We start from the raw sequence: 12,631 nt of genomic DNA on the forward strand, positions 1-12,631 counted from the left end.
AATAATAGTGCCCCTCCTAAGGTTCTTATGTGGGTCAGATGAAATGTCTATCGATCTAAGCACAGTACTTGAAACGCTATAGGCGCTTAGTAAATGTTAGTTCCTCCACTCTCTGCCTACCATTGGTAATACTTGGCAGAGGTCTGGTACCAGGCCTGCATCCTTGTAGGATGTGAACTTAGACACCAGCCCCCAACTGTGCCCTCTTTCATGCTTTGTCTCCATTGTTGCTTCTGATGTTCTTTAAGATTGAGGATAACCTCAGACAGGGAGATCCCAGGTGAAAAAAGTGAAGAAACTGCCTTTGAATATAACATAATTGGTCAAGTACAGTAAAGAGTGAGAACATAGGAAGTTGCTGTTATTAATTTTATTTTGAGCTTTCATAAATGTCTCTTTCATTGGGTAAGGGAAAAATTAACTGGGATGTTAGCTATTACTAAGTACGAAAAAGGCTCCAGTGTGCTTTATTTCAAAAGTTGAGAAATAAAACTACCATATTCTTCTCCTTTGAAATTTCTCTGCATTTTGAGTATTGCCAACAAATCTCTCTTTATGAAAACAAAAGGGGCAAAATTATTTTTATGCTCCAAAAGATCATCAAGGGCCCCTTACTGTGTCTTATGTATATCCTTTTCCTATCTAGGAAAAACAATAGGAAAAAAAGATCAAGTTCTCCATCAAGCCTCCCACCTCCAAGCTCTTGCTTCAAAGCATGACATTTCTTTCCCAATTGGTTTTTATGCCACACACCACATGTAACTAATATTTTGCTAAGTATGGTATTCAAAAATGCCTAAAGCTAATTCTGACCACATAATTGTTACTGGATTCACCTCCTTGGTAAGAAAATGCTCACAAATTTTCTCCACTCCTGAGTTTTCTGTTCCTGAAACCCCAGAAAGTCCAGGTACCAGCACTGTCCATTCAGCTCCCCATCTGGGCAAAACCATATATTAATAGAAGAAAATCATATATAAATCATATGGAGAATGGACAGAATGAAGCAGAAGGAAAGAAGGTTAAAGTAATAAAGAAGTCCCTTTACCAAACGAGGAGCTGAGGAAGAGGAGAAAAGAAAGCAAGGCAGTGAACAACCCAACTAGGACAAAGGATCTGGGGTGGGGATGGGGTCTTTCCTGGTTGAAAGACTCTGATATTCTTAAGCAATCACTGTGTTGTGATTTGTGTGTCTTTCAAACACTTTGAGAGACAGCAGTATAAAAGCAAACTTACACACACACTAGCCCATGACCCATGACTCAGTGGTTCACACAGTTCTGTTATGACCACTATGAGGAGTAGAGATAATTAACATTGAGAACCTACTAAGAACCAGATACAGTTACTCAAAGCTCACAACAGCCCTATGAAACCAGTGTGCTTACCCTCTTCTATAGAAGCTAGCTATGACTCAGAGAGACTAAGTGAACTGCCCAAGGTTATAAAGCTAGCAAGGAGTGGAGCAGAAGCAAACCCCGAACTCTCCTGGGTCTGCTGCTGGGAGCCGGGAACCAGAGACGGATGATGAATGAGAGACACGGGACCAGCGCTGTTGCCAGAGGAAGCAGCTGGGGAACTGGCCAGCGGCGTCCCTCTGCGCTCTGGGATCTCTGGATCTGTGCTCCATTGTGAAACTGTGGCTTCTCCTGACACTTTCTTAGCACAGAGGCTGTGGGCTTTCTTTGCTCCTGTGTGGTTGTAAATTGCAGCCCCTGAGCCCTTTCCTTTGTCCCTCCTCCCACCTGTACTGCTGATAGAAACCAGCACACAGGCAAAACCTGCTCTTTTATGAGTTTTTCCTGAAAACTTTTTACTCTGCTTTTCTCCTCCTTAACTCTTTTCCTTTATTCCCATTCCTCCTTCTAGTCTTTTATCTACTACCTAATTTCCAGACCTTTCCTCCCACTGATCGTAACCTACAGGAAATTTAAGTAAGTGTTTTCTTTAGCAAAACTTAGCAATGTTTTTAATTACTTACCATTATTATCCAGGACAAGAGATGGATTCTTATGTCCCTTTCTCCCTCTGGCCTGCTGACTTGCTGCAAACTTATTTCTGAGAACTGTGAACAGCCCAGATTAAAAGTCTAATTGCAAATTATCCTGATCTCATATATCTTTTGACACTAGTGACATGACTACAGAGAAATAAAGAATAATTGTTAGCTAAGGGAAACCAACAAAGAAGTCTGTTTACTGTGTGACCTCACAGAGGAAGTGCCACAAACTCCTTTCTTCCTTACTATTTCTAAGTTTCTTCTTTTGCATAGTGAACCAGCAGAGGTCTTGCTGGAAGGGACCCTAGGAAGGTTCAGTTTAAGTAACCTGAGACCCAGGGCCTACAAGTGCTTAGTGTAGATGAATTCTGAGGCATCTGTCTGGGTTGGTTCTATGTGCATCGCTAAGAGCATTCAACTATAATAACATCAACATTTACCCTTTTATCAGAGGCAGGACCCAGTGGTTGACAGTACCACGAGCTTCCACTCGTTAGTTTTCAGCACAAATTTTTGTCCTCGACATTTCCTCTCCTCTCCCCACCTGTTTCTAGCCCACCAGGCCAGCCCATCTGGCCAGTGTCCAACCACAGGGCTGACAAAATGATCTGGATTACCAATGAAAGCTAGCTAGCATTCCCACCTTCCTTGTGACAAATCCTAAATTAGTGGTATTTAAAAGAAGAATTAACGTGTATACACGTAAACAGGAAAAATACACTCCACACACACACACACATATCACTGTCTGGACCGCTAAAGACAGTTTCTATTTTTGCAACCACAAAGTGGCCTAGCCTGGTAAGGAAGACAGTGGCACCCAGTGGACAAACTGATTGTTTGAGACAGGTGTCCCATTCAGAACTATCCTCCTCTCTCAGCTTTAAGAAAGGTGCTCTTATCTTTCCCTATCCTTTTGTCATCACATTTTAAAAACATATACTGAATTTAAAAATAGGGGGGAAGCAAATGTTGTTACAGTTTTAACTCATCAAGAATAAGAGTATGATTCATGTCAATGTACGGCAAAAACCACTACAATATTGTAGAGTAATTAGCCCCCAACTAAAATAAATAAATTTATTAAAAAAAAAAAAGAATAAGAGTAAACTGAAACACTGAAGAAAGCAAAAATTTCAGGAGTAAATCCTCTGAGACTAGTGTCTGCATTTGATTAACCTGTTTCAACAGTAACAGAGGAGAGAGCCAAATCTAATAAAATACTCAACTTCATTAAAAATGTAATATTAAAAATGCCTGTAATGGGCTTTTTTTCACATGTAATGTTCTCCTTTGCCTCACACCATTGCCAGCTTCCAATTAAATTCCCTTGGTTGTATACAAATTTGGCAACTCCAGGGGCAATACTTCAGGAAAATAACACATACAGGTCCTGCATATTGATGCTATTTTGCAGTCTGTGTGGGAGCCAGACAAACACCTATTTTCACTCTCCAGCCCTTACTGTGATTCTTTTGATTGTGAGCTACTTGCATAGAAAAGCTTTGCATATCTTTGTTTCCCCAAACAGCTAACTAGCATCTTACTCATGGTAGTTACAAAGAAATGGTGAAATCCAGTTTCCATTTTATACAATCAATCTGCTAAACACTGAAAAGAAGTATCTGAGTGTTTGATGTTACATAAAGGGATCATCTAGTTAAGAATCTTAAATATTAGGGACTAGTTGCATTGGATAAAGGTATTTTATAAAGAACAAAAGGGATGAGGACTTTCATGGGTGAGTTGAATTTTACTGATTTAAATTATTAAAAGCATTAAAAGACATTCAATTACAAAGCAAACATACATCTTCTTAGTGAAACCTAATACCAGCAAAGGTGCACTCAGTTCGCCATTATCAGTTTCTTCCAGGTTTGCATGCCTGAAATCCTTGGTTTTTATACTTTGCAATGGTACTTCATGTTTAGCATTATAAAAAATTCTTTGTAATTCAAATTTTGCCACAATTTGAAGCTTGCTTTTTATGGTTTAGTAGCTAAGTTGTGTCCAACTCTTCTGACCCCACAGACTGTAGCCCTCCAGGTTCCTCTGTCCAAGGGACCCAGGTAAGAATACTGAAGTGGGTTGCTGTTTCATTCTCCATTGCTTTTTATGGGTGGTTTAAAAAAGAAGACCAATTGGCAAGCCAGGTTAAGGCAAGTGAGTGAGATAGAATCTCCCCAGTGGGACTGGGCCTAGGGGCACCACTGTTTCATTAACTGATGGATGGCTCCTGTGACCCGTTGCATATATCACATTTAGGCAGCCAGCAGTAAACACATTCCAAAGTAAGATAGTACATTTTTGGTATGTAGAAAAAAATGGAAGCCATTTATGGACGTATCCCTATATTACCTGGGTTCCCTGGTGGCTCTTTGGGATTGGAATGAAAACTGACCTTTTCCAGTCCTGTGGCCGCTGCTGAGTTTTCCAGATTTGCTGACGTATTGAGTGCAGCACTTTCACAGCATCATCTTTCAGGATTTGAAATAGCTCAACTGGAATTCCATCACCTCCACTAGCTTTGTTTGTAGTGATGCTTTCTAAGGCCCACTTGACTTTACATTCCAGGATGTCTGGCTCTGGGTGAGTGATCACACCATCGTGATTATCTGGGTCGTGAAGATCTTTTTTGTACAGTTCTTCTGTGTATTCTTGCCACCTCTTCTTAATATCTTCTGCTTCTGTTAGGTCCATACCATTTCTGTCCTTTATCGAGCCCATCTTTGCATGAAATGTTCCCTTGGTATCTCTAATTTTCTTGAAGAGATCTCTAGTCTTTCCCATTCTGTTGTTTTCCTTTGTTTCTTTGCATTGATCACTGAGGAAGGCTTTCTTATCTCTCCTTGCTATTCTTTGGAACTCTGATTTCAGATGGGAATATCTTTCCTTTCCTCCTTTGCTTTTCGCTTCTCTTCTTTTCCCAGCTATTTTTAAGGCCTCCTCAGACAGCCATTTTGCTTTTTTGCATTTCTTTTCCATGGGGATGGTCTTGATCCCTGTCTCCTGTACAATGTCACAAACCTCTGTCCATAGTTCATCAGGCACTCTATCTATCGTATCTACTCCCTTAAATCTGTTTGTCACTTCCACTGTATAATCATAAGGGATTTGATTTAGGTCATACCTGAATGGTCTAGTGGTTTTCCCTACTTTCTTCAATTTCAGTCTGAATTTGGCAATAAGGACTTCATGATCTGAGCCACAGTCTGGTCCTGGTCTTGTTTTTGCTGACTGTATATAGCTTCTTCATCTTTGGCTGCAAAGAATATAATCAATCTGATTTCGGTGTTGACCATCTCATGATGTCCATGTGTAGAGTCTTCTCTTGTGTTGTTGGAAGATGGTGTTTGCTATGACTAGTGTGTTCTCTTGGCAAAACTCTATTAGCCTTTGCCCTGCTTCATTCTGTACTCCAAGGCCAAACTTGCCTGTTACACCAGGTGTTTCCTGACTTCCTACTTTTGCATTCCAGTCCCCTATAATGAAAAGGACATCTTTTTTGGGTGTTAGTTCTAAAAGGTCTTGTAGGTCTTCATAGAACCATTCAAGTTCAGCTTCTTCAGCATTTCTGGTCAGGGCATAGACTCGGATTACCGTGATATTGAATGGTTTGCCTTGGAAACGAACAGAGATCATTCTGTTGTTTTTGAGATTGCATCCAAGTACTGCATTTCGGACTCTTTTGTTGACCATGATAGTTTTAGAAAAGGCAGAGGAACCAGAGATCAAATTGCCAACATCTGCTGGATCATCGAAAAAGCAAGAGAGTTCCAGAAAAACATCTATTTCTGCTTTATTGACTATGCCAAAGCCTTTGACTGTGTGGATCACAATAAACTGTGGAAAATTCTGAAAGAGATGGGAATACCAGACCATCTGACCTGTCTCTTGAGAAACCTGTATGCAGGTCAGGAAGCAACAGTTAGAAGTGGACATGGAACAATAGACTGGTTCCAAATAGCAAAAGGAGTACATCAAGGCTGTATATTGTCACTCTGCTTATTTAACTTATATGCAGAGTACATATGAGAAACGCTGGGCTGGAAGAAACACAAGCTGGAATCAAGATTGCTGGGAGAAATATCAATAATCTCAGATATGAAGATGACACCACCCTTATGGCAGAAAGTGAAGAGGAACTAAAGAGCCTCTTGGTGAAAGTGAAAGAGGAGAGTGAAAAAGTTGGCTTAAAGCTCAACATTCAGAAAACTAAGATCGTGGCATCTGGTCCCGTCACTTCATGGGAAGTAGATGGGGAAACAGTGGAAACAGTGTCAGACTTTATTTTTTGGGGCTCCAAAATCACTGCTGATGGTGATTGCAGCCATGAGATTAAAAGATGCTTACTCCTTGGAAGGAAGGTTATGACCAACCTAGATAGCATATTTAAAAGCAGAGACATTACTTTGCCAACAAAGGTCCATCTAGTCGAGGCTATGGTTTTTCCAGTGGTCATGTATGGATGTGAGAGTTGGACGGTGAAGAAAGCTGAGCACCGAAGAATTGACGCTTTTGAACTGTGGTATTGGAGAAGACTCTTGAGAGTCCCTTGGAGTGCAAGAAGATCCAACCAGTCCACCCTAAAGGAGATCAATCCTGGGTGTTCATTGGAAGGACTGATGTTGAGGCTGAAACTCCAATACTTTGGCCACCTCATGCGAAGAAGTGACTCATTGGAAAAGACCCTAATGCTGGGAAGGATTGGGGGCAGGAGGAGAAGGGGACGACAGAGGATGAGATGGTTAGATGGCATCACCGACTCAATGGACATGGGTTTGGGTAAACTCTGGGAGCTGGTGATGGACAGGGAGGCCTGGCGTGCTGCAATTCATGGGGTCACAAAGAGTCGGACATGACTGAGCGACTGAACTGAACTGACTGAACTGAACTGCTGGCTCAGAAGGTAAAGAATCTGCCTGCAGTGTGAGACCCAGGTTTGATCCCTGGGTGGAAGATCCCCTGCAGAAGAGAATGACTACACACTCCAGTACTCTTGCCTGGAAAATCCCATGGACAGAGGAGCCTAGCAGGCTGCAGTTCATGGGGTCCCAAAAGAGTTGGACATGACTTAGCCACTAACATTTCACTTCACTTTCTATATTACATGTTAATTGTATTTAGCACATTTCTCCCCTAATCTCTGCAAAAATTCTTGTAAAATTCTATTGTACTCAACTTTTGCCATATAGACCCTTGCAATTAAAAACTCAAAATTGTTTTTTGAAAATTTCTAAAAATTTACTCTCAAAATGGCTCAATCCATGACAAATCAATCAATGCAACTTTCAAGGTCTCTGTCCTTTCTATTCCACTGACTGCCACCCACAGTGAGCACCAGTGTCCTGTAGGAGGATCCAGACTCTTGGCCTCCCCAGGAGGAAGGACCACAGTAACATAGGATTTGTGCCATATACACTATACTGTTTGCAAAGCGTTAACAGTGTCGGGAAATGGTCTGAGCTTTACTGATAGTCACGCTCAGTGTCTCTGAAATAGGAGACCTGGTGTGTGTGCACATGACCTATAAAGCAACCTAACTGCCCAGGCGAAGCTATGCTTTGCCTGTTATCTGTTTTGCCTTTGTGAGTTTCAAAACCCAAGAGTGATGCCAGTATTTGAAAAACTCTCTTTCTTCACATGATTGGAGAAAGTTGCTCCTGTGGGTTTCATATAGGTTTTATCTGTTTATAATTCAAATATGTTTCACTTACATGTTTCACTTATTTCAGAAATTCACTTGCTTAAAGATGGCTTTCCTAGCTCATGGGCTGTGGTGAATGAAAACAAAATACAAAAATGTAAGAGAAGTTTTAAAAGTTCAAAAGGTCCATACACATTAAAGTGATTATTATAATAACCTAACTGAATGAAATGCTGTGTGTGTGTGTGTGTGTGTGTGTGTGTATCAGTAGGTACAGAGGTTGAAACACGTATTTAGATTTTCCTCGCTCTATTGCACACTGAGGAACATATATTTCCAGTCCCAGTGACAGATATTACCTGTTCGGATAAGACTTGAGCCTTTTCTTCTGCTTCCTTCAGGCAAATCTCCAAGGTCTCAAGTTGCTCCAAAGTAAACGCCATCTGTTCGTTTTCCAGGGACTCTTTCTTTAAAACAATAACCAAGTATTACTTTTCGACATGGGTAGTTTCCTGAGCGCATCTTAACTCTGCAGACTAAGGACAGGCTTAATAAACTCACATACATCATCTCCTTTTCTTCTTCAACATAGCACTAAAACAGTGAAATGTTACAAAGACAATAGTGTTATTTAACAGTTTAGAGTCTAAAGGCAGAGTTAAAAAGTGCATATTAATGAACAGTGAACAACTTTACAAAGGTAGAATAAAATATCCATGTTGAAATTTGGTTAATGCACAACTTTTGTTTCTGATATAAATATTTTTCAAGAGATTAGAACCAAATTTTCACATTCCTAGTAAAAGATGTCACCTAGTGTGCCTACCTTTTTTTTTTTTTTTTTAACATTCACCTATCTTAGCCATTTCAACTCAGGGAAACTTATGTTTCCTTTGATTGTCACCTTCTTATCACAAGTTCCATTAAAGCAAAGATGCCACATGGTTTAGAATCAGATTATACATCCCCAGAACATGGCTAATATGACTCAGATCACCAGATGTGTAGTCTTTGCCTCTCAAAATTGTTCTAAAGTTGCTGTTTCTCGTGTACAAGCAAAGAGGATGCAAAATTGGTATGGAATTATCACTTACTAGCACTGCTAAGGCTAGGGTACTTCCTGACTACTCTTTGGCCATTGAGACAATTCATTAATAAATACATAGCAATGTGGAAATGTCAAAGGAAAACCCCATTGATGTTAGGATTCTGATGTTCCTATATCCTTGGGTATGTCCTGTTTTCTTGTGAATGTTCAGGCTGCTGCAGCTGCTTCCAATTAACTCCAGAGGAAAGAAAGGACTGTGTTCCTACATATTAAAAAAAACCTGCTGCTTTATTTTCCCTTTGGTCTAGGAGCCCACCGATTTTACACATATGTACATTTCCTGACGATACAATAGAGCCATCTGGTGGTAAATGTAACCAGCCATAAAAATAAGGCATTCATTTAGTTCCTATAATTGTTCATACCATCCTCCGAACCTTAAAGCCTTGCCTTGGACCTCTGATAAAACTGAAACTCTATGGGATGAGGGGCAAAAAAATGTTCTGTATCAAGAAGAGCATGGCTCCTAAGTCACACAAGACGGTATACTTTCCCCCAGGTCAGCCTTTGGTGGGTAAACATTTTGGGTTACAATAGTGATATTCTAATAGATGAACACTGATATTATCTATTCAGGAATGAACCAATAACTTTCAGTCTCCCATACACGATTCTAATAATTTCAAGGGTCAGTCTAAAACATCTCAAAACATGAGCCACAAAACAAAATTGTTGTGTATTTATACTTTTAGATAGTTTATCTAGCAAAACATTTTATGCCTAAAGGGGAAATTGTTGAGAGTCCAAACTATTAAAAAAAAACAAAACAAAACTGCAGGTCCCTGATCTAGATCACTATTTCCAAGGAGAATCTTCTTGTCTAGCGTTTGACCTCAAGAGGAAGTTTTAAAAATCCTTGTGAGTAGACCCAGCAAAATCATCTAATCTATTTCTCTAGGTCTTTTTCTCCAAACATCCCTAATTTTCCCTGCCAGAAAGGACAACCATTTCCAGTAAAACAAAAGCATTACAAGTCAAAGCCAAATGAAACAGGCTTGACTGGAGACTGTTATTAAATAGCATAGGGCTTCTTGTAGAGGTAGATTTAAGAGAGCATCATGTGTTATAGAACAGGGAGCGTCCTGAGCAAACTGTGAGGAGTGCAAAGCGTGTCTTCTGTACCTTTATCCCAGTCGTCACTCCCCATTCCCTGACTTGCCTTCCTGCCCCCTCTACTTTAGGGGAAAGAGCCATGAATGTATCTCCTTTGGAGTAAAAATGGCCTACACAAAGTCAAGCACTTTTAATAGGAAACAACCTCCATTAACCAAACACAAAAGACTACAGATTAAATCAAGAATAATCTCAGAAATAGGGCTTTCCAGGTGGCTCAGTGCTAAAGAATCCACCTGCCAATGCAGGAGACATGGGTTTGATCCTTGGGTCAGGAAGATCCCATGGAAGAGGGCATGGCAACCCACTCCAATATTCTTGCTTGGAGAATCCCATGGACAGAGGAGCCTGGAGGGCTACAGTACATGAAATTGCAAAGAGTCGGACAGGACTGAGCGTGCACACCGGGGATCTCAGAAATAAGTAAATACCTGGGGTTGGAAGCTTTGGAGGTAGGTGTGTATTTTCAGGGAGTGTAAACAGTTAGGTGTAGTTGGTCATTGCCCCTGTTTTGCCGGATGCAATGATATAAGAGCAGAACGGTGGGATTTACATCATTAAATTCATCCTCCTCAGGTACATGTGGACACACTGTATATAAAACAATTTATGTTTCTTATGAACACAAAACTGTCTTGGTGATTAATATGATTCCTTCATCAACTACTTTAATCAAAAGTAAAAATGTATGATATATATAGGTGATTGGGGATTGAGCTATGTCTGTAGATTTTCACTTGGTAAACTCCAGCACCTCAATGGGTATTCCAGCCTTTAATTTCTACTCTTTGTCCTAAAAATTTCTACCTAAATATCTATCAGTAATATAGGTGCATGTACCTAAGATAATCAGGATGGTCAAAGTAAAAGAATATTACAGAATATTAAAAATTCCATGAACTTTTGGTTACAGTCAAGACACTTGATTATTACGCTCTTGTGTTAAAGTGGACAGTGTGCTGGATGGCAAACCTTCTGCAACACTGTAAGAGTAGATTTCCTTTTTAGCTACAAAGGTTCCTCATTTGAGCATTTGGAGGAACCTACTCTTTGTTCTAATTTAATTTTTCTTGATTTCTCTAACCCAACTCAGTACCTTTTCATCGTTCCCCTTCCCTATTTTTGAGTCATTATGTTTCTGTCTTACAAAGACCTTGCTCTTCCTCAGCCATAGAGATTGGTGAAAGGTCACCCTTCAGGACTGGTTCAAGATCTCTGATTCACTGAAATCTTTCACCTGCCTCTGAATCCACGCACAGCACTTAGACAGCCGCCTGCAGCAGCCAGACAGCACTGCCCTGAGCATTTACTAGGAGCTCAATAAAGAGTTGTTGATTGACTGAAGGCGTAGCAGTCAGAGAAGGTGACCACACCAGATGGAGCAGTCCTTCATGCTGAGAGGCTGTAACAGTGACTCCTTTGAGCAATACTTTCCAAGTATCCAGCTTAGAACACTGACTGGGATGAGAGCCCCAGATCAAATCCTTGTGCCAAGGTCAGGGGCCAGACACTGCAGCAGAGGGCAAGGCGGTGGGTGTGGGTTGGGTGATGATGGCAGGGTTGGTGTGAGGATTAAATGACATAAATCAGGTAACTGCTTGGACAGATGAAGTACTCAATTAATATTCTTATTACTGATTGTATTCTCCTAATTCCTCCAGAGAGAATCATTTGATGTTAAAAACTTTCTAACTAATTTTCAAACCCTAGTAAGAGAAAGTTTCCATTAAGACACTTCTGTAACAGCAAATGATTAAACCACAGCAGTGGGAAATTCAGTCCAGTATGCAATTAGAACAAAGTTAATATATTAAATATGTGGGTGCATTTCTTTAAAAGCAAGGTTGCTAAATAAAGATGTGGTTATGGCCTTCTGCCTTTACAGAAGAGCATTTTGCAGTGAGTCAGTTTAAGACAATTAAATGTTTTTAGCAATCTGGAGCAACTAACGTCCAGGGCTCCAGCAGCAGCCCCTGCCTAGTGGTCCAGTAACTTCCTGCCAGATAAAACATGCTTTCAACATACTCTGCAACAGTCAAGCTTCCTGCTTGATGTCTTGTCTATTTATTACTGTGGCCCTACTCCTCTTTCTCCTGGCTTGATAAGTGACAAGCGCCCTAACCTGCCTTACCCTTCTAGGACCTGCTTGTATTTCTCACGTAGATTAAAGTCTTCCTTCAGCCCCCCAGCTCAGCCCCTTACCTCCAGGCAGATTTTTTCCACTCATCCCTCAATCTCTAGTCATCAGAATTCATTTTACAGTGGAAAGCTGGTCCCTCTCATGCCCTTCTGTACTTAGCTTTTGCAATAGCTTCTTAGGCTAAATTGCCAGTTTCTATTTAGGCAACCGTTTAACAATTCAGTTTTCCTGATTCCAACCCGTTATAGTGAAAACAGTATTTCTCTGTGGTTGAGGTTGTGTCATCAATCACTAAATAAAATATTTAAATTTGAAACATGAACCAACTACCTCTATTGTCCACACCTGGTGGAAGTGTCCACTTCTAGAAAGTGCTCATCTCTATGACCTCAAAGGATGAGCACTGACTAAGGAGAACTCTACTTGGACTCTGGAAGGCCACACTGTACTTGTAGACCTAACCTGACCCACTGACTGTGTGACCGGGGCTGTGTGACTCTGGGGCTTCCTTCTTTAGTTGCTAAGTCGTGTCCAACTCTTTGCGATGCCATGGACTGTAGACCACCAGGCTCCTCTGCCCATGAGATTTCCAGGCGAGAATACTGGAGTGGGTTGCCATTTCCT

The 12,631-nt window shown here is 40.7% G+C and overlaps 1 protein-coding gene across 7 annotated transcripts in view; it reads right to left on the reverse strand.

Annotated features, from left to right (window-relative positions):
- The window catches only part of CCDC192 (coiled-coil domain containing 192), a 205,395-nt gene that overhangs the window by 166,559 nt on the left and 26,205 nt on the right, over positions 1-12,631 (reverse strand). For all 7 annotated transcript variants that reach the window (XM_081504101.1, XM_081504100.1, XM_081504106.1 and 4 more), the window contains one exon: positions 8,006-8,113. In XM_081504101.1, the coding sequence (XP_081360227.1) occupies positions 8,006-8,113 (108 nt within the window). The remainder of the gene's footprint in view (positions 1-8,005; positions 8,114-12,631) is intronic.

The sequence above is a fragment of the Giraffa tippelskirchi genome, chromosome 6 (genome assembly GCF_054371585.1).
Source record: "Giraffa tippelskirchi isolate mGirTip1 chromosome 6, T2T-mGirTip1v1.2.pri, whole genome shotgun sequence".
NCBI classification, from domain to species: Eukaryota; Metazoa; Chordata; class Mammalia; order Artiodactyla; family Giraffidae; genus Giraffa; species Giraffa tippelskirchi.